This window comes from Gossypium hirsutum, chromosome D11 (assembly GCF_007990345.1).
Source record: "Gossypium hirsutum isolate 1008001.06 chromosome D11, Gossypium_hirsutum_v2.1, whole genome shotgun sequence".
NCBI classification, from domain to species: domain Eukaryota; kingdom Viridiplantae; phylum Streptophyta; class Magnoliopsida; order Malvales; family Malvaceae; genus Gossypium; species Gossypium hirsutum.
This window is the reverse complement of record NC_053447.1, coordinates 58,745,369-58,767,331: the sequence shown is the minus strand read 5'-3', so window position 1 is coordinate 58,767,331 and position 21,963 is coordinate 58,745,369. Positions and strand designations below refer to the sequence as shown.

Sequence of the window (21,963 nt, the reverse complement as noted above, 5' to 3'; positions counted from 1 at the left end):
TATTTCACAAACGCCACTATTTGATATGACTTTTAGCGGCGCTTTTTTAAAAAATGCCACTAATTTTGGGATTTTTTTAAAATAAAATTTTCTGTTTTTTCAGCCCTCCTGCAACAACAAATCAAAAGCAACCAGATCTAAACTAACCAAAAACAATAAATTTATATAATATTTCAAATTAAATGACTAAAATAATATTAATTGATATAAATAAAAGTGAATTCATACTTTTCTTTACAAAAACGTTAAAAGTTAAAATGATAAAAATGTAAGTGCAATATACACTCTGACGGTGGAAGTTGCGAATGCTGAAACATCTTCATCATAATCTGAAGCTGCTGTTGAAGTTCGTCGTACTTTTTACTCTGCTCTACTTCTCTCGATGCCGCATCTTTTTGAAGTCGTAGCTGTAGTTCTTCACATTTCTTTTGAACCTCTGCTTCTATCGCTGCTTCTCTCGCTGCTTCCCTCACTGCCGCATCTGCTTTAAGTTGTTGCTGAAGTTCTTCATATTTCCTTTGAACTTCAAATGTGGTCGCTTGCATCTAAGCCATCTGGTCTTTTAACCTCTGAACTTCAGCTTGAGATTGACTCCCCGAAGCCATGTATTGGTGCGAGCTAGATCCAAAATATTGGGTTGGGCTGATAAAAGATCCTTGAAATCGAACCCGACCATACTTTTCAGGACCCAAAACTTCAGTAATAATCCGGTTATCAATGTCTTCAAGATTAACAGAATTATCACTAGAAGCAATCGCTTCGTACTCCGTCTTTTTTCCTTTAGTTTTTCCTAATAAATAAATCACATAGTTAGGAACGCAATACATATTAAAAAAACAAATGCAATATAACAATAGTCACATTACAAGCAATGAATTAAACCATTAGAAAATAAACACTATAAATAACTAAAACAAGTCAAATGAACATTAAGTAAACGTACCATAATTTCACCAGCTTCAGGAGTCATAGCATATCCATCTTTCTTCTTATGTGTAATTTCAAAAAGTTGAAGGCGTCCAACTTTTTGACCGGACGACCGTTCCTACAATATAGTAGTAAAAATATTATTTAATAGAAAGTTATACATATTTGAGAATATTAAAAAATTAAAAATACCTCCGCCTCAGCTATACATGCAAAACTTCTCGACCCGATTGTGTGAGTGAATTTTTGTTGCTGCCGGCTGCTTTTTCCAACTCGTTCACGATCCTACGTTATAAAATTTTTAGTACGTAAATAGTAAATACTATAGACCAAAATAATTACAATAGTTTGAAAGTACGTCGTACCTCGCCTTTCTGAGAATGCCAAAATCTAACCGCATCTTCCCATTGATACCTCAACATACCCGGCGAGACATTTTGCAATTTCTCATCGAGGGTTGTTTTTGTCTTATAATAATTTTTCTTCAAAGTACTTTTATTGTCTCTCCATCTTTTTCCCAATACCTTCTTTACATAAGCATCCGAGACCTCTAAAGAAAACCTCGCCTACAAAACACACAAGTTAATAAAGTAAATATAAATGAAACTATTTCCCAAGCATTACAGATGACATTAACATTTTGTTACCTTAATATTATCGAGGTCTTGGTTTTTGTTGCTATCAGGCATTTGACGCCATGACTCGTAGTTGATAGGCAACATATTCGCATTTCGTGCTAAAATGCCCATGTATCATGCTAAAAGTCGAGCTTCTGATCCAACAGGCTGACCTAAACTATTTCTGCATACCTTGACACGCTCGACTGGATCTAACTTGTATAACTCTCTAAGTAGCGTACGTCCTCGACCTTTGCGCGTCACACCAATTTCAGCTACAAATGGTATATTATAATATAACAATTTGAAAAATAAATCAATTACAAGTCAACACGCATGTAAATTAAATGTAAAATTACTTTGAACTTCCGTAGGATCCTCAGGTGTAATCGGAACATTCGAAGATCCAATTGCTGTCTGTTGTTCAGTACTATTTGTTTCTGTCGAGTTTGGATCATTTTGAACAATGCTTTCCCTTAGAATTTTTCTTCTAGGCAGTTTATCTGCAATACATATAAAATGTAATTAAACTTAATAACTAGTTACAACAATAACAGCACATATAAAATAGTTGAAATATATAATAAGACCAAGATTTAAATTATGATATTACATATAATTAAACAATCGTAAAATCTTACTACATCATTATTCGTAAATATCTTCATCCGCATCCTGACGAACCCATTGAAATTGTGCACTAGTACTAGGGATATTATCGTTTAAGTTTTGTTCTGGAAATGGCAAAGTTTCTGATCTGTCGTCGATGTTATCTCTACTTCCACTGCCCATGTCAAACAAGTCTCTAGGGATGTTACGGAGTACAACATACCAACCCTCATCAGTTGGATCTTTTGAGTAAAAAACTTGTTTGACTTGAGATGAGAATACATACGGCTCATCCATTAGTGGTTTTGCTGTGTGAATCAATCGGTCAAAGTTCACCATTGTAAAACCAAATTGATCTTGCTTGATTCCACGAGCTGTATTAACATCGGCCCAATCACCTCGAAATAAGACAACTTTCCATTTGCCGTAGTAATCCAACTCAATTATGTCAGTAAGATGTCCGAAATATTCCACATTTCCCTCGACAGGATTATTGTCCCTAGCACTAGCATAACTTGTAATTGCAGAATTAACAACTATTCCACAATTTTGCGTTCTCCTCAACCTCTCGCGATATTTTGTATGAAATCTGAATCCGTTGATGAGGAACACACTATATCTTTTAACCACTCGATTTGGACCTTGGGAGAGCTATTTAACTTCGTCGTCTACGTTCTTCCCACTCCAAACCTTTTGAATGGAAAGTAAACTGAGTAATTAAAAATGTTATGAAAAAACATTATTATTTGTAAGCGGAAGCTCCAACTGCATACTGTTTGGCTTAACCATTCATAAAAAGATTCTGTAAACAATTATCGATATCTCGATGTTGTGTTCTTCGGGAGCGTGAACGAGATCTCAATATTTGTTTGTACTCACTGTGTTAAAAAAATGTTCACTTTGTTAGAAGATAAACAATTATTAGTTTGATAAATATTTATCAAATTTGTAGAACTTACTTCCGTAAAGGTTCCAATGATTCGTGGTGAAACAGAACATATCGATGTGCTTGTACCCACGATAAATGATCTAATTCTGCAATTTCAACTTTGCCGATTGGTTCTCCAAAACCTTGGAACAAATAAGTGTCGGCTAAGTTATAGTCCGCGAGTCCAGCATTCCTATTTGGTCTGTTCAACCTTGTTTCAACATCTTCCAAATATCTTGAGGAGAAGGTCATACATTCCTCTGCCAAGTAGCCTTCAGCAATCAATCTTTCTGGATATCGCTTGTTGTGGCAGTAAGACTTTAATTTGGATAGGAACCTAAACACAATAAACAACATTATCAAAAGTTGTAACTAAAGGCATAGAGGTGAATGAAGGAAAATTTTAAAAATTTTAATTAACACATTTCTATGGGATACATCCATCGATAGAAAACAGATCCGCCAAGAATTGCTTCATGTGGGAGATGGATTATCAAGTGAACCATAATGGTGAAGAAGGAAGGTGGGAAGATTTTCTCCATGTTGCATAAAGTCAAAACGGCTCTATCCTGTACCTTCTGAAGTTCTTGAACATCCAAAACTTTGCCACAAATGACTTTCATTATATTGGATAGTTCAATTATACAAGACGTCACCTTCTTAGACATACAACATCGTAGAGCAACTGGCAGTAAATCTTGCATTAAGATGTGATAGTCATGTGATTTCAGCGAATATAATCTTCGATCTTTAACACTAACACATCGAGATATATTTGATGCATACACATCTGGAACCTTTATATCCTTCAGCACCATGCAAAACAGTTTTTTCTCCGTCTTGGACATTGAGAAAATAGAAGGCGGCAACCGATATTTCCCATTCGGAAGTGGATTGGGATGAAGATTAGGCCGAATTCCCATTTGGACTAAATCAAGCCGACTCTGAAAATTGTCTTTTGATTTTCCGTCAACATTCAAAATTGTACCCACAATGTTCTCGCAGACATTTTTCTCAATGTGCATAGCATTAAGATTGTGTCGTACAAGGTGATACTCCTAATAAGGCAACTCAAAAAAATATTTTTTTCCATAAGTCCGCCTCATTAGGATCGTCCTCTTCATCAGAGTCCTCATCAGCTTTATCATTTGATCTTTTATTTCTTTGCGTGTTTGGTGGTTGGTTCATCTTTCCATAAATGAAATTCATATCTTCTACCATGAACAAGATTTCAGAGCCACTGGTCTGCGAAGGAGCTTCTCTGAACTCTTTAGTACCGTCAAATGCAGAACTCTGAAATCTAAATCTATGATTTTTCGGTAACCACCGACGATGGCCCATGTAAGAGAACTTCTTCCCATTGTACAACCATTGCGAACATGTTTGTGCAGCACAACAAGGACACGCATAACGACCTTTGGTACTCCAACCGGATAAATTGACATAAGCGGGAAAGTCATTAATGGTCTACATCAAAGTTGCACGTAAATTAAAGTTCTCCTTTCTCAGCACATCATATGTCTCGACACCAGCCCATAATTTTTTTAACTCTTCAATAAGTGGCTGTAAATAAATGTCGATATCATTCCCGGACCCTTTCTCTCCAGGGATAATAATCATAGATAAGATAAGGGAAGATTACTTCATGTAAATCCACGGAGGCAGATTGTAAGGAACAAGCACTACTGGCCAAGTACTGTAGGCAGTGCTCATGATCTTGAAAGGATTAAATCCATCAGATGCTAGCCCAAGCCTCACACTCCTATGATCGCTTGCAAAGCTTGGAAATTTATTGTCAAATGATTTCCAAGCTAAAGAATCTGCCGGATGCCTTAGTAATCCATCATCGGTTCGTCCATCATGGTGCCACGTCATTGACTCAGCTGTCTTCGACGACATGAAAAGCCTTTGAAGCCTTGGTATCAACGGAAAATACCGCAAAATCTTAACCGGCTTCTTTCTTGACTGTGCATCATTTTCATCTTTGTTCCCATCTTCTGTGTTTTTATTTATCCAACGGGAGTGGCCGCATACATGACAGCACTGTTGGTTTCTTTGATCGCCCCAATACAACATGCAGTCATTCGGGCAACTATGGATTTTGGTGTACCCAAGACCTAAATCTTTTATCATTTTCTTCATATCTTTGTAGGATTGAGGAATTTTTGCAAATGAAAACATCTCTCTCAAAAACTCTAACAGCATTGTCAAAGAGTTCCCCGTCCACCATTCCAAACATTTTAACTGAAAAAGACAAATACAGAAAGATAATTTTGAGAATTTCGATCCCTCATACAGTTCTTCGTTCATGTCATTAAGTAGCGCGTAGAACTTCGTCGCTTCTCCATTCGGCTCTTCATGATGTACACTTCTTCCGGGTTCGGTAAAAGTATTTCCACCGAGATTACAATCATCAGATGCCACAAAGTCAGCTGGGAACGACTGTAAACCATGATTGTGAATATTAAATACATCCCGCAACATCCCTTCCATGCCATCCCCTCTAACAGACTGATGGTAAGCAGTACTATCATAAGATACATCCATCTTTGAAGAGGAAGTACTAGGCGGACATTCTCCATGAAAAAGCCATTGTTTATAACCCTGAATAAACCCATCAACAATTAGATGCTCGTATACAACTTCACGATAATGCCAGTTTATGTTGACACACTTCTTACACGGGCAAAGAATCATGTTCTCTTGGCTTGCATATTGAAATGCAAAATTTAGAAAATTCTGTACTCCATTTCGATAACCGTCGCTTACCCTTGACAAATTCATCCAAGACCGGTCCATTTCTTATTTCTTGAAGTCTGATTTTCACCAGAAATTACAAGGGTAAGTTGTTCAGTGGTAAGTATAAATGAGTTATGTAGGTATATCATATGTTACATAATTTATGTATTAAGTAAATTATGTAAGTTATGTATTAAGTAAGCTATGTAAGTTGTGTATTATGTATTTTAATAGTTATCAAAGTAATGTATGTTATGTAAGTTGTCAGTTATATATTTTATGTAACTTATGTAAGTTATCAAAGTAATGTATGTTATGTAAGTTGTAAGTTGTAAGTTATTATGTATTATGTAAGTTAGGTAAGTTATGTAAGTTATGTATTATGTAGGTTATGTAAGTTGTGTAAGATATTTAAGTTATGTAAGTTTTGTATTATGTAAGTTATGTATGCTATGTATTATGTAAGTTGTTATGTTATTATGTAAGTTATGCAAGTTTAAATATAAGCTTGTAGATAACTTATGTAAGTTAATATGTAAGTAATGTATTATGTAAGTTTATATAAAAATTTTATATAAGTTATGTATTATGTATGTAAGTTATGTATGTATGTTATTATAAGTTTGATTTAAGTTTTGTATTGTGCATGTAAGTTATGTATGTATGTAAGTTTTATATAAAAATTTTGGTTTAAGTTATGTATGTAAGTTATATATAAGTTTATATATAACTTATGTAAGTTATTATGTAAGTTATGTGTTGTGTAAGTTTATATAAAAATTTATATATTTTATGTATGTAAATTATGATATTATTTCCAAGCTTTTCAAATATATATAAAATTTTAATAAATATATTAAAACTGTATATAAATATATATATATCAAAGATGTTTTAAAATATAACTTTGAATACATTTCATTTAAAAACAATTTTTTGTTATTAAAGAAAAATTACGATTTGAATTGCCATTACAAAATATATATTTCGAAAAAGTATATTTTTATTTTAATAGAAAATATAAATAAATAAACAAATTTATTTGTATGTAAAAGATTATTACTCATTAACATAAAACCAAGTTGCAAATATAAGATCGATAATTTTATAAATTTGAAGTAAAATTTATAATTGCAACACATAATATCGAAAATCGATGATTTATAAACGCTAAATCGATTAAACGATTCGCCCATAATTTATTCAATTACTCAAATATACCAAGTTGTTTAAGAGTTGTATTCCGAATTTTAATAGTTTAAAACAATTGCCTTTGCCGAATAGCAATTCTTAAATTTAAACATCAAATAATTTAATAAGCTGCAAAGTCAAATGCAAATTTAGCTAAAATGGTAATTAAAACTAAAATATACAACTAAAATATAACAAAAAAATTAAACAATTTGACTTTTTTTATAAGAAAACTAAATAGAGAAACATAGGGATAAATACCTTAAATTTCCTTAATTTCGAAGCAAATCCGGGAAAAAAAAGACAGAAATACATTAGTACCGAAAAACAGAAGTAATTAAAGCCAAAAAACTAAAAAAAACAGAAGTTTATACTCACAAAGTTAGTTAAACTAAAAAAACTAAAAAAAAACCTAAATGCATAAATGATTTAAAGCCATATCATATACATTGTTTCTTTTAAACCAGCACATATAAAAACTATTACATTATTTAACTATCACTACACCAAAACAGGCTTTTAGCGGCATTTTAAGTGGCGTTTAGGTAAAAAACGCCGCTAAAAATCGAGCATTAGTGGCACTTTACATAAAACGCCGCTAAAGATTGACCATTCGGGGCTTTAGCAGCGTTTTTTAGAAAAGCGCCGCTAATGCTCAGGGTTTTAGCGGCGTTTTTGGGGAAGCGCCGCTAATGCTCTGGTCTTTAGCGGCGTTTTTGGAAAAGCGCCGTTAATGCTCTGGTCTTTAGCGGCGTTTTTGGGGAAGCGCCGCTAATACTTTGGTCTTTAACGGCGTTTTTGGGGAAGCGCCGCTAATGCTCTGGTCTTTAGCGGCGTTTTTGGGAAAGCGCCGCTAATGCTCTGGTCTTTAGCGGCGTTTTTGAAGAAGCGCCGCTAATGCTCTGATCTTTAGCGGCGTTTTTGGGGAAGCGCCACAAAAATATTTTATCTGTCTAATTACTATTTAATTTGTTTATTTATATTAATTAAAATTCAATTTATTTTTAATTGAATATTTGTTAAAAATGGATAAATTTGAAATAATGACACGTAGAAGTAATTTGAAATAAAAAATAGAAAAATATTTGTTAAAATGAAAAAATTAAAATACTATTATTTAAAATAATTTTAAAGTTTTTTGGGTACATTACTGAGTGTTTTTTAATTTACATATTAAATAATTTCTTATATAATCGTAAAAGAGATAGTATTAATTTTAAAATATTGAATTAATTGTCTCTATAGTTTAAGTTTTTTTTGTTTAGGGTATATGATTTAGAGTTTAAGGTTTAGAAGTTACTATTTTAAGGTTTATGGATTATGAGTTTAGGGGTTATGGGTTACACTTTATGGTTTAAGATTTAGGGTTTAAGGGTTACGGTTTATGGTTTAAAGGTATAGATTAAGGGCTGGGGTTTAAGGTTTAGGGGTTGAGGGTTAAGAGTTAGGGGTTTAAGATTTAGGGTTTAGATTAATTAGTTTTTTAATTTATATATGAAATAATTTCTTATATAATTGTAAAAGAGATAATATTAAATTGATATATTAAAATTATGATTATAGTTTAAATTATTTATAAATAATTTATATATTAAAATAATGATTATAGTGTTCTTGGTACATGACTGATTGTTTTTTAATTTATATAATCGTAAGATAGATAGTATTAATTTTAAAATATTGAATTAATTATGATTATAGTTTAGGGTATATGGTTTAGGGTTTAAAGTTTAAGAGTTACTATTTTAAGGTTTATGGATTATGGGTTTAGGAATTATAGTTTATGGGTTATTGTTTAAGGGTTGGGATTTAAAGTTTAGGGGTTAGGGGTTTAGGATTTCAGAGTTATATTTTATGATTTATGGTTTAGGGGATAAAGGTTTAGGGTTTAGATTAATTAGTATTTTTTAATTTATATATGAAATAATTTCTTATATAATTGTGAAAGATATAATATTAATTTTAATATATTAAAATTGTGATTATAGTTTAAATTATTTAAGAGATAATCGATAAACTTTATATATATTAAATGGTTTAGGATTTAAGGTTTATTTGAGATTTGTTAAATGAAAAAATTTTATACAATCAATTAATGCTTTTATATTTAAAAATTTTTAATCTAAACCATTTGATATATTTAAATATTAGATTTAAAATAAATAAATAAATAAATAAAATCACTTAATTAATAATTTTTAACAAATAAAATAAAAATTTTTAACAAAGCAAAACGACATCGTTTACTTGAAAGAATTCATTTTTAACAAAGCAGTAACGGCGTTTTTTTATAAAAACGCCACAAAATTCATTTTACTTGAAAGAATTCGCGCTGATTTTTTCCCAAAATTCCCCCCTAAAACCCCTAACTTTATCATTCTTCTTCTTTCCTCTAGTACACGGGGCTTTGCACACGACGAACACCGTGAAACATCGACGGAGACGCTCCGCCATTAAATCCATGTTTGGCAAACATCGAGCTTCGATAATTTTCAAATAAAGGTCGCCATGCAAAAATACAACAGGATCCGAAGCATCTTCCCCCATTGAATCAAATCGAGAAATAAAGAAAAATTATTCAAAGACGGTCAATGAGAAAAATGAAGATGATAAATAGCAATGTAAAAGGTTGGCAAGGTAGGTTACAACAGCTTGAAAATAAAATTGTTTTTGTTTTTAGTAATTAATTAGTGTTCATATTGGTGTTGGCAATAACCGGAGAACAACAAAGTCACTGCCGTGTAGGGACGTTGTTTTCGAAACATTAGAATCCCAGTTTGTTTTCTCCGACTAAAGCCAACGTCCATAACCGAAGGCTGAAACAGGGAGCGAAATTCCAGAATTTTACGGTTTTGTTTCTTTTTGGCTAATGTGGTTCTGTTTATCATTCTTTGCCTTTGCCGGCTACTCTCTCAATTCTTCTTTATCATTCTTGTTTTGGGTTTTCATTTTTTTTTCTAAATAACTGACAGCTTCGATGCGCCATTTTTTTGAACTATTCTTTTTGCAGCGATTGGGTTTAATGTAGAGGCTCTACAATACAACAACATCAAGTTTCAAGTTTCAAGTACGGGAGCCATGAGTAGCTAGTTCTCTATTTCCTTACTTGAGATTGTAGTTCTTAGAGGAAAGAAAGATTGAAAAAACTGTTTGATATTTGTTCAATTTTGACAATTTTGATAAACTGGTTTTCTTATGTTGTTAGATTAGGCTCTGGCTTTTAAGGTGGGTCTCTTTTGTATTAATTTGTTATCTATTCCTCGTACAAAATTTAGTTTTTTGAATTGTCATCCATTGTCTTGTGTAGTAATACGGATAGGGATGGAACTTGTGAGAGTTTGTCTTGAAGAAAAGAATGATGATATTTCATCAGTTCCACCAGGTTTCGAGCCTCGTGCATTGTTTTCCTTAAAGAGTGAGGCACATGATACTAAAAGATATGAGCGTGATAATTTGATCTGTTGTTCAGCCTCTACTAGAGCCATTCTAGTTGAAAAGGGAACTGGGTTGGCCAATGATGAAAGTTCAAAGATTACAAGGTCAATGTCTATGAGGCGTCGACCTTGGATAAACTATGGTCAATATGGTAACAGTTCAGAAGATGAACCCGATCATGGAAAGCTCAATCAAGTTAGTTTCTTCTTTCCTTGTTAAGTTGTTTGTTTTATCATTGTATAGCTGCAGCATCTTAAATGCATGAAATGACTTAGAAGTCCCTTATAGTTAAGGTTTTTTTGGTAGGATAACTTCATGTTTATTTTGTATTGTAGAGTTGCGTAATTCAGTGACTATAAAGCAGATGGACTATGCTTTCTAGAATGTATAATTGATATGATGTTTTACTTTATTAACCATTGTCTTCAAATGTTACTTCTGAAAAATTTACATGAAGTTGAACAAGAGAATAGGACAAGCAAGCAAAGTTTCCGATAATGAAGTGGAACAAGTGTTGAAACAGGTGACTGTAAGATGGCGTCCAGAAGAGGCATGTCGGCCAGATATTGAGGATGTACCTGTGTTCTACCCAACAGACGAGGTACTTAATGTTGCTTACAATATTTTAAGTTGTTTAATTTTCTTAATTTTTCATGCCATGCTTGTTACTTTTGCTTGTAAAATCTAGAGTTCTACTTTATAGAATTGAAGTATCTTAACTGGTTTCATTTTGTTTCTCCAGGAGTTTGAAGATACTTTGAAGTATATAGCCAGCATACGACCAAGAGCAGAACAATATGGAATCTGTCGCATTGTTCCTCCATCTTCTAAAATGAACAAAGAATGTGATACGATACTTGTTAATGAAGAATCCTACTTATGGCATCATAGTGCTTGTGAATTATAGTGTTTATAGTGATTAACACTTTTCTGCTCCACTATTTTATCAGCATGCTGATCGGTTCAGCATCTGCACATCTGCTTGTTTACTTTGCCTGGTACAATTGTCAGCAGTGTTGAGTGGTTTTTTGTTTCTTCATATAGAGAGTTGGCAATATTAGATGAAAAAATAACTTAATCACAACATAAAATATGACACGACATTGAACAATAACATGAATATGACTCAATTACAAAATTCATAGTAATATAAAATACCTTAAACAAGATTACGACACAGATACAAAAATTTCCGTGTCTATATGTATAGAAAATTTTGCTTCAATTTGGGTCCGCGAAGAAATGAAATATATGCTTGAAGTAGAGGTCGTGAAGTACATATATTCCTGTAACTTGCTTCAATTTAATGGAGAAGGAATTCAATATCTCTAGTATTATGTTTCCTTTGATTTTGTATTTATCTATGCATCATACTTATAATCTTTGACATTGCTTTTTATAGCTCAACTGCCGGGAACAACTCAAGATCACTTGCAAATATTTAACATAGAGATGAAAGCAAAAATGAAGTCACATCAGATGCCTGAACAGGTCAAATTCATTTGTTTTCTCAAATTTTCTTTGTAATGGTTCTATTACATTCTGCCATTAGATTTTGGGCTCTCGACCTTTATTGTTTTTCCTTGATGGTAAACTTGATTGCATGAGCTTATCAAACCATCCTGGGTTCTTGTCCAGGTTGTATTTTGGAAATGGATTTCCCCAAAAATGCTTGGCCTAGTCACACAAACTTCTATGTATCATTGGTCAATTGAAGGTAAGGTGTTATTTTACAAGTCCAGAAACTTTGTTTTATTCATTGTGGATTAATTCCTTTTGATGCTTGCATACATGTATGCACTCCTTTGTGTTTTATTCTATTTTTGTTCTTAGATCTATTAAATCTAACTTAATTTTCACGCATTCTGTTGTGCAAGTAGATCATTCTTCTCTTATGTAGAAGCCATTCATTAGTATATTTCAAGGCTGCCAGATTCATTCCAGATAAAGTTTTCATGAAGCAAAAGAAATGGGCAGTTCTGAGAAGAAATTTGATCGTAACCTCAGTGAGATCAACGTCGTTGATGAACAAGTATTTTGCCTCATTGAATCCCCATCTGGAAAAAAGCTTTTGTTTTTTTTATTCTTTTAAATTTTGTTGTTTTAAAATTGCAGGAACTTAGAGAAGCTTCAGCTAATATTGAACCAAAGCATCAAAACGACGTTGCAGATTTAATAAATAGTTACAAAAGTTTATACCCAAAATGGGTTTTTGATCTCAGGTAATTTAAAACTCTTATTTACTTAATAGTGTAATTTTGAATTTCATTGGCAACTTTAATTTGTTAGAATTTGATCCTCTTAATTTGCAAAAATTGGAAATTTGATCCTGTTTTTGGTGCATACATGCACTTGAACAGTTGGTTTTTGCTAATTTGTTTTGATCTCCGATAGTTTAAAACTCTTATTTACTTAATGGTGTAAGTCTGAATTTCATTGGAAACTTTAATTTGTTAGACTTCCATCCTCTTATTTTATAAAAATTGAAAATTTCATTGGTAAATACATGAACTTGAACCATTGATTTTTGTTAATTTGTTGTATATAAATCGTTATAGAAATTGAAGATTTAGCCCTATTGCCGGTAAATATATGAACTATAAATCGTTAATTTTAATTTGTTTACTAACCTTGTGTTCGATTAGGTGAGGAAACCAAGTAGTTCATTTACAAGGCGTGGTTCAATGATATACACCAAGACCCCTTCAAGGGAATCCTTATCTGGAAATGCGAGATTATAATATATATATACATTTGTTTCAATTTATTCTGTTGAGTTTACTTGTGGAATTATGTATTACTTGCTTTATTTTTTTAATAGCTTATACTGTTAGTGAATTAGATAGATTTACTCCCTATTATACCTATATCTAAGTTGAAATTATATATGCCTTTGCATTCCAAATATGAAAAATTGGAAATTAGGCATAGCCTATTGAAATTGGTGCTTTGATATGAATGTGTTATGCTTCTGTTTGTGCAAATCTGTATCGTACCATGGTAGGATATTCAACATTTGAGTTTGTGTTGAACAAATATGCAATGGAAGTGTTTTGCAGGATTATCAAAGGAATTCTCACCAATAAGGTTTGTTTTACATGATTCTTTTATGTGCAATTGTTTTTACTATTAAATTCATGCTCATATTTTAGTTTAATAGCTTTTCATTTTTGAGATGGTTATAATGGGGGTTTTATTCTACCAATCAGTTGGTGGGTCTTTTTTTTGTCCTTTTTCATTTTCTGCTTTTTTTTTTCTGGTTTTGTAATGGTGAATGCAGTATGGTTGATGGTTTTGCAGGGGAAGAAGTTCTATTAATGGGTATTTACAATTGAAGAGTGGTAAGGTTTGGAGCAAGTCATTTTACTAAGAGAGCAAGGGTTTTTATTATGAATTTATGATATATTTGTTTAGGTTTGTTGAAAAGAGTTTTAGATTCTGGAATCATGTTGTTATACCAGGATGGTAAGTCCCATGAAAGGAGTGGACAAGAGACAAATCAACAGATGTGAAATTATAAATACCAACTTGAGCAAGAAGTAAGAGGATTCTAATTCTATTTCATTATTTGTTTTGGCGTATTTGTTCGAAAATCAATTTCTCTAGAAAATTTTCCCTTTCTTATGTTTTTGTCCCCCCAAAAAGATGGAGATTGCAAGAAGTAAGGGTTTTGAACTTGTTTTTAGTCTACGAATCTACATCACTCTCACTCCTCGTCTTTATAAATCTTAAGCTTATCGAGGGTTGATTTGATGCATTCTACTAGGAAGCAAAGAAGCATCGGCATAACAATAGACTTTTAAGGGGAGACATATGAAAACATGAAACAATTGTTTACTCGTTCAGAATTAACGGTTTTGCTAATGAATGACATGCCGTTATCATGATATACATGTTTTGATTTTCTTTTTTTTCTTACCGATAACAGCCAGCTTTGTGCAGGATTTATATCTCATTCTCATGCAACATGCTACCACTTGGGTGATACAGGTTAAAAAGTTGCAGTAGCAGTTGCAGGAAGAGACCGATTTGCACTTAGCTCTAGCAAGTGCTGTTGAACATTGTGGTTCACCTTCTTCTAGTTATCCTGGCAAGCTTCCGGATAAGGTCAGTCTCCTTCCGTGGGATTTCTGTTCTTTTTTTATGTTCTTTTCTCAATTTCTGAAACTTGGATTTCAGGCCCAGGAGCTTTTAGATAGCATAGTTGTTCTCGAGATTACCGTAGCAAAGTTCGAGCAGGAATTTGTTTATAAATTTTCCCATCAAACATACCTTATTGAGGCACTTAAATTTTTTTATAGATTTCTGAAGAAATGTTCCTTATTTTTGGGTTTTTACTTGTTTTTTATTTGTTTACAGCAAGCATTACACCAGGGACTGTGTTGATTTTGTTGGCTGGAAGGTTTATGGGGAAGAGAGTTGTTTTCTTGAAGCAACTTACTTCTGGGCTCCTTTTGGTCACCGGTGGGCATTACATATTTTACTGCTATCCTTGTTTCGTCATTGATTTGCTTACTGCTTTAAAATATTGGATGTATGATATATGTTATTCAATTCAGAGCTGGATATATGAACATGTTTGTTAAAACCCTTGTTATTGACTTCCATAGTTTCTCACTTGGTTTATTTTCTAGAAGCATTATGCTGCTTTTATCTTATAGATAAGATTTGATGGTAGCAAACCAATTTAACATTTAATATGCCTGAGATTGAGTGATGCTATCTTGAAATTTAATGCTTCAGAAAAGGATAAACGTGGTGAAAAATATCGATTCACTATAAAATTGATTTGATTAAAAGTATATTAATTTAAATAATATTTTTTTATTTATCCTTAAAAGTATATTTAAAGTTTAAATTTAACAAATAAAACATAATATAATATTTATTATATAAAAAAATTATTTGATTAAAATAATTTTTTTTAAATGTTATGTTTTTAGTGGTGTTTTTGCAAGAAGCGTCGCTAAAGGTTTGTTCTATAGCGGTATTTGTGGTAAAAGTGTTGCTAAAGGTCTTTAGCTATAGCGGCGTTTGTGGGAAAAGCGCCGCTAAAGATCCTGATCTATAGCTGCGTTTGTTGGAGAAGCGCCGCTAAAGTTAGCGACGCTGTCATTAGCGGCATTTTTTGTGGCGCTTTTCAAAGCGCCGCTAAAGGCCTAAAAAAGCGCCGCTAAAAGCCTGTTTTGGTGTAGTGTATAAATAACCTATCATCAAAACTAATCAACTTGCTACTGTAAAAAAGGTACATGACAGATATTAGACGTTTAAAAATGAACATATGAATATATGTTGAAACCTAACCTAACCAAATCATGCGGGAGAAATCACATTTTCTTCTAAATTAAACATAAAAAAAAGTATGTTAACTGCCAATTTGTTTCAGTATTGGACCCATCAATAATATAGAATGCAAATGAATTCAAGAAATAATACATTTCCCCTTAAATGGATGCTGAAATAACTCCATCGCCAAGGATATTAAAGAAATCATGATTAAAACAAAACGAAAACCATAATTTTAATAATGATTTCTCAAAATAAATCATGATTAACTATATTTAATATTGTGTTTTGAATTTAAACGCAGCACATATAAAAAGCAATTGTACGATTCAATCAATTGCAGTGAATAAATCGGAGGTTGTTCCAAGGTTATTGTTTCAACTCTCCAGTAACAAAGAAACTCACAAAATCCACAATTTCCTATTAACACTGCTATACACCAGTTATTTATCAACCACCAATCGAAACAACTTAATGCAGATATAATAAATCTAAAACGGATTACAACATTCATACCACAAATCAATTTTGGTGTACCTCACTTTCTAATTTGTAAAAGAATTTGTCGATTGACACTAGAAATCCACAAATCGGGTCGGATAGGGGTTTAAGGAAGGAGATGAAGAAGAAGCAACAACGCATCAAGGCAACACGGAAAGAAACCTTAAATTTTTTTCCGCTTTTATCTAATGATTCACCACATTTTTGATGTTGTTTAATCGAAACCCTAAAACCCCAAATAACTTAGACTGGCCTAAAACACAAAAAAATTAATCGAAAAAGAACAGAAACGACTTACCTATTCAATCGACAAATCTCGCAGCTGTGCCCACCTTGTTTCAAGATCGACTCCGACCACCTTTCTTTCTTTCGGATTTTTCGTGAAAAGTTTTCTCCCCTTTCAACACTTAGAGAATTTCTTTCCTTTCTTTGCAATTTCCCTCTTTCTGAAACAGTTCCTACGACACAGATAAGTTAATTTGTCCTCTGAAGAAACGGCGCCGTTTAAGTAATTTTAAGTGAGTTTTGCGGCGTTTTGTGGAAAAACGCCGCTACTGATTCCCTAACACGAACGACGCCGTATATTGCAATATTTGCGGCGCTAGAGGAAAAAACGCCACTAAATTTTCAATTACACAAAGAAACGGTGCCGTTTTCACAAAATTGTAGACATAGTTGCGGCATTTTCCCGAAAAATGCCACTAATAGAGTACATCATTCAACTGAAACGACGCCGTTCTGACAAAGTTTCAAGAATATTTGCGGCGCTTCCCTATAAAACGCCACAATAGGAACTGATTCCCTAACACGTAACGACGTCGTATACTGCAATATTTGTGGCGTTTTTGACTAAAACGCAGCTAAATTTCTCATTTTTTTGTGTCTTACATTTAAATAATTAATTACCTATTTATTTAACAAATACATAATTGCCTACTTATTTATTTGTTTATTTATTTATATCAAGATTATTTTGGTCCTATATATACAAATTAAATAATTAATAACTATATATATATCCATATATATCAAAAAATATATCAAATGACCGTTAATTTGGGTTAAATGTTTTTAAATATATAACTATTATTAGTTATAATATTGTATCATTTAACAAGTCTCAAATTATAAATTAACCTTGTAATCTTCATATTAACCAATCAATTTATGTAGCTACGTACATGCATAAAGTGATCATCTACTGCTATTATACTCAAAACTTATCTTAATATTAAATTTATTCTGGATCTATATTTTACAAATATATAAGAACGTATATATTTACCTCCAAAATTAATCAATCTAATATTAACCTCTTAAGAAACCCTAAACCCCGGCCAAACCCCTAAAACCTCTCTAACCCTTAAATCCTACTAAACCCTAATTAACCTTGTCCCTAACCCCTAAATTCACGTGTGTAACCCCTGAAGCATAACCTAGCCCCTAACTCCTAAACCATAAATACCAAACCTTAAATCCATATATACCGGCCCGTACTCCTTAAAATACCATGCATCGACCAAAATATTCCCTAAATATTCTTTAATAATAAAAAATATAGTGAAAATCTATTAAACAACAAGTTATATATATAGTTAAAAATGTTGTATAAAGTTGAAATAAGGTAGCAATATTATATTTATGACAAATTTTCGTATGAAGCTTCAAATGTCCTCTTAACAAATGGATGAAATTTGTTATAATAAACTTGGTACAACAAATTTTGTCTCTTTATATAAAAAACAATTTTTTTTATAAAATTTGGTATAAAAAATGCATTTTTTTTTCCGATAACAAATTCGTAAAGGATGAGGACACGGGTTAAATGGCCTTTAAAGAAACGACGCCGTTTAAATTAATTTTAAGTCATACTTGTGGCGTTTTTGAGTAAAAACGCCGCTATTGCATGCCCTTTTGCGGCGCTAGAGGAAAAAATGCCACTAAATTTTCAATTACACAAAGAAACGGTGCCGTTTTCACAAAATTGTAGACATAGTTGCGGCGTTTTCCCGAAAAACGCCACTAATAGAGTACATCATTCAACTGAAACAACGCCGTTCTGACAAAGTTTCAAGAATATTTACGGCGCTTCCCTATAAAACGCCACAATAGAAACTGATTCCCTAACACGTAACGACGTCGTATACTGCAATATTTGTGGCGTTTTTGACTAAAACGCCGGTAAAGGATACCTTTTGCGGCGTTTTTATATAGAAACGCCGCTAAATTTCTCATTTTTTTTGTGTCTTACATTTAAATAATTAATTACCTATTTATTTAACAAATACATAATTACCTACTTATTTATTTGTTTATTTATTTATACCAAGATTATTTTGGTCCTATATATACAAATTAAATAATTAATAACTATATATATCCATATATATCCATATATATCAAAAAAATCAAATGGTTAGGGTTAAATGTTTTTAAATATACAAGTATTAATAATTAATTGTATCATTTAACAAGTCTCAAATTATAAATTAACCAATCAATCGACATGCATAAACTGATCATCATGATCTACCTATTATAATATTCAATATATTAAATTTATTCTGGATCTATTTTACAAATATATAAGAACATATATATTTACCATAAAAAATAATCAAAAACTATTATTAATCTAAATTAAACCCTAACATGACCGTTGAAACCCTAAATCTCAAACCCTTAAACCTCTAACCCTTAAATTAACCTTAAATTCCAAACCTTAAATCTATACCACGTACTCCTTAAAATACCGTCCATAAAAAAAATTCCCTAAATCTTTAATATATATAATCATAAAATATAGTCAAAATTGATTAAACAATAATTAATTGTTAAAATATATTTTGAATAAATTGGTGTTTTATATTAATTCCTTTTATTTATTTAGTCGAACACTACTACCAAAATTTATTACTCTTATAAAAGTTAATTCTATTTTTAATTTATTCTTTACAATACAACAATTTAAGTTTTATTATATTTCATTTTATTCATAATTTAATATATTTTCTCTCGTAAAGTAGTTTAAATCAACTGTGATTGAAAATTAGTAATAAATAGTTAGCTGTTATATATATACAACTTCTCTTTAATAAAAACTTTTTGTATTAATCAATATTATTTGTTAATTATAATTTAAATGTAAATTGTACCACTATATAATAAATAGAACAAAATATTAATTATTTCAACTTATATAAGATTTTTTTACTATTAGCGGCGCTTTGGCAAAAAAGCCACTAAAGGTAAATGCATTAGCGGCGCACAAACAAAAACGCCACTAAAGGCCAACCATTAGCGGCGCTTAGTTAAAAACGCCGCTAAAGGCCAGAGAATTAGCAGCGCCCAGATAGAAACGCCGCTAAAGATCCGAGCATTAGCGTCGCTTTTACAAAAACGCCGCTAAAGGCTCAAAAAATCGCAAAAACGACGTCGTTGGTCTTAGGTTTTTTGTGGCGCTTTATATAAAACGCCGCTAATTCCTACTTTTAGCGGCGCTTCTGTGAATACGCCGCTAATGCTCCATTTGTAGTGGCGCTTTTGTTCCAAACGCCGCGAAAAGTGACGCTAAAAGCCTATTCTGGTGTAGTGATTTCTTCACAATTTGACATATAAGTTAAAATTAGTGTAATGGTAAGAAGGTGAGAATATAATTCTTAGGTTTTGGTTTAAAAACCCATCAATTGAAAATGAATATTTTTTAAGAAGAAATAATTTGTTACTGGAAGTGAGAAAATTAAGTAATTTTTCTAAAGACTAAATTAAGTATTTCAATTTCAACACATTTGTTATACACTAAATATTAACTACATAATTTGTACTTATTTCATTTTTTGTAATAGTAGAGAGACTAAATTGATCCATTTAATGATAGAGTGACTAACTTGATCATGTCCTTATGATACAAGGACCTCTCAGTTACTTTTACCAAACAATTAGTATTGACAGAACTAATAAGTGTTGAGTGCAATGATAAGACACATTTTTTAGAGACGCAAATTCAAACTTTGAAGATGACATTATTGGGAGGGAGATTATATCTCAACAAGTAAAAAAATTATATATATTATTTTTTTAGCTATATTAATTATTTTAACTTCTCACGTATGGTATATTTGTTATATTTTTTAAAACAAATATAAATTAATCTATATATTTTTCTTGTTAAATACAACACGTTAAAAGTTAATTTAATATATATTTATTAAAATATAAATTCAACTTGTGCATTGTGTCACGGGCCGCGGATCAAAGCCTATGACCAATGCATACGAAACATCCTATGGTGGTCAACCGATTAAATAGGGCTCATTGGACCCACTTGAACTGACTCGATTCGTGGAGTGTAACAACCTGATTTTGACCCTAATAGGAATAGTGGTTTCGGGACCACGAATCCGAGTTTGAAAAATATTTTAATATTATTTTCTGTGTTAAATATGTGTGAAGTTATATATGTGAAAGTTTCGTGAAATAATTTTACTGTTTGTGTGCTTAATTTAAGAAAATGACTAAATCGCGTAAAGTGAAAATTTGAGGGTTAAATATGAAAGTGCTTAATCGCGTAAAGTGCCATTTTCCAAGTTAGTGGACGGCATTAGGTGATATATATGGTTTTCTTATATTATTAATATAATATATATGTTATAATAAGGTATAATATATTATTATGTTATAATAAACATTAAAAAGCCATTATCATTATTTTCACTTCATCTTCATCACGAAACAAAACAAAAGAAAACAAAGAAACAAAGCCAGGGTATTCGGCCATTGTTGAGTTTGATTCAAGGTGAGTTCTAGCTCGGTTTTTGATAATTTTTATGTTTTTGAGATCATTGCTTCGAGTACTATCCGACCCATGCTAGAATTTTTGATTTTGATGAATATTTTGAGTTATACCATTAATGAATAATTGTGTTCTATGATGTTTGATGATGGATTATGAAATATATGTGTTAGATTAACATGTTTTGTCTTTGAATTTTTGGTGAATTTGAGTAATTAGGGCTAAATTGAAAAAAATAAAATTTTGAGGGACTAAAATAAAAATTAAATGAAATGCATGGGCTTGTATGAATACAAGGAAGATTTGGCCTAACTATGTTGTTGTGAGATTTTGTGTAAATTGTGTTTTATGCAATAGGGACTAAATTATAAAAAGTGTAAAATATTAGGGGCAAAATGGTAATTTGTCTATTTATTTGTTTTTGGATTAAATTGAATGGTTTTATGAATAAAAGGGTTAAATTTTAATATGTTTAGATCGAGAATCGAAGAAAACGAAATTAGATCGAGGGAAGTCGAAAGTGGTTGATTAGTCAATTTCGTCCGTCGATTCCGAGGTAAGTCTATTAGCAAATAAATGTCGTTAAATTAGAATGTATATAAATTTTATATGCTGAATTTTAATTGTATGAATTTTTCATACTAATAGCCGAATGTATAAATGCTTGTGAGATTTGGGTACAAGTTCAATTTTAATCAGATACGATGTTTGAGAAGCTTAGTATGAATCTTAAAGAATAAGTAGGATCTCCTATCTATGAATTATGTGTAAGACCGACTTTATATCAGTGATATTCAGGCTTTATGCTAGTGAATTATATTAGGCTTTATGCCTAGCATGCTTCATGCCAGTGTACCATATCAGGCTTTATGCCTAGCAGGCTTCATGCCGGTGTACCATATCAGGCATTATGCCTAGCAGGCTTTGTGTCGGTGTAT

The 21,963-nt window shown here is 31.8% G+C and overlaps 1 protein-coding gene across 3 annotated transcripts; it reads left to right on the top strand.

Annotated features, from left to right (window-relative positions):
- The first annotated feature begins 9,337 nt into the window (after positions 1 to 9,337).
- On the top strand, positions 9,338 to 15,051 carry LOC107926835 (putative lysine-specific demethylase JMJ16). 3 transcript variants are annotated; one of them, XM_041104593.1, is made up of 10 exons: positions 9,338 to 9,648; positions 10,022 to 10,078; positions 10,319 to 10,641; positions 10,904 to 11,047; positions 11,189 to 11,937; positions 12,085 to 12,163; positions 12,327 to 12,478; positions 12,562 to 12,668; positions 13,092 to 13,787; positions 13,908 to 13,987. In XM_041104593.1, the coding sequence occupies exons 1-5, from the start codon at positions 9,603 to 9,605 to the stop codon at positions 11,351 to 11,353; spliced, it is 735 nt and encodes a 244-aa protein (XP_040960527.1). In that variant the 5' UTR covers positions 9,338 to 9,602; the 3' UTR covers positions 11,354 to 11,937; positions 12,085 to 12,163; positions 12,327 to 12,478; positions 12,562 to 12,668; positions 13,092 to 13,787; positions 13,908 to 13,987. The 3 variants fall into 3 exon arrangements, with proteins under 3 accessions (XP_040960527.1, XP_040960528.1, XP_016713257.1); XM_041104594.1 differs by having other exon boundaries at positions 13,092 to 13,792; XM_016857768.2 differs by lacking the exons at positions 13,092 to 13,787; positions 13,908 to 13,987 and adding an exon at positions 14,806 to 15,051.
- The last annotated feature ends 6,912 nt before the right edge of the window (positions 15,052 to 21,963 follow it).

Bases quoted from the DNA above. Each gene is read 5' to 3' on its own strand.
- LOC107926835 (XM_016857768.2), top strand. From the start codon at position 9,603: ATGAGAAAAATGAAGATGATAAATAGCAATGTAAAAGGTTGGCAAG. The intron at 9,649-10,021 runs GTAGGTTACAAC...TTCTTTTTGCAG, and splicing joins CAATGTAAAAGGTTGGCAAG to CGATTGGGTTTAATGTAGAG. The intron at 10,642-10,903 runs GTTAGTTTCTTC...ATTTACATGAAG, and splicing joins ATCATGGAAAGCTCAATCAA to TTGAACAAGAGAATAGGACA.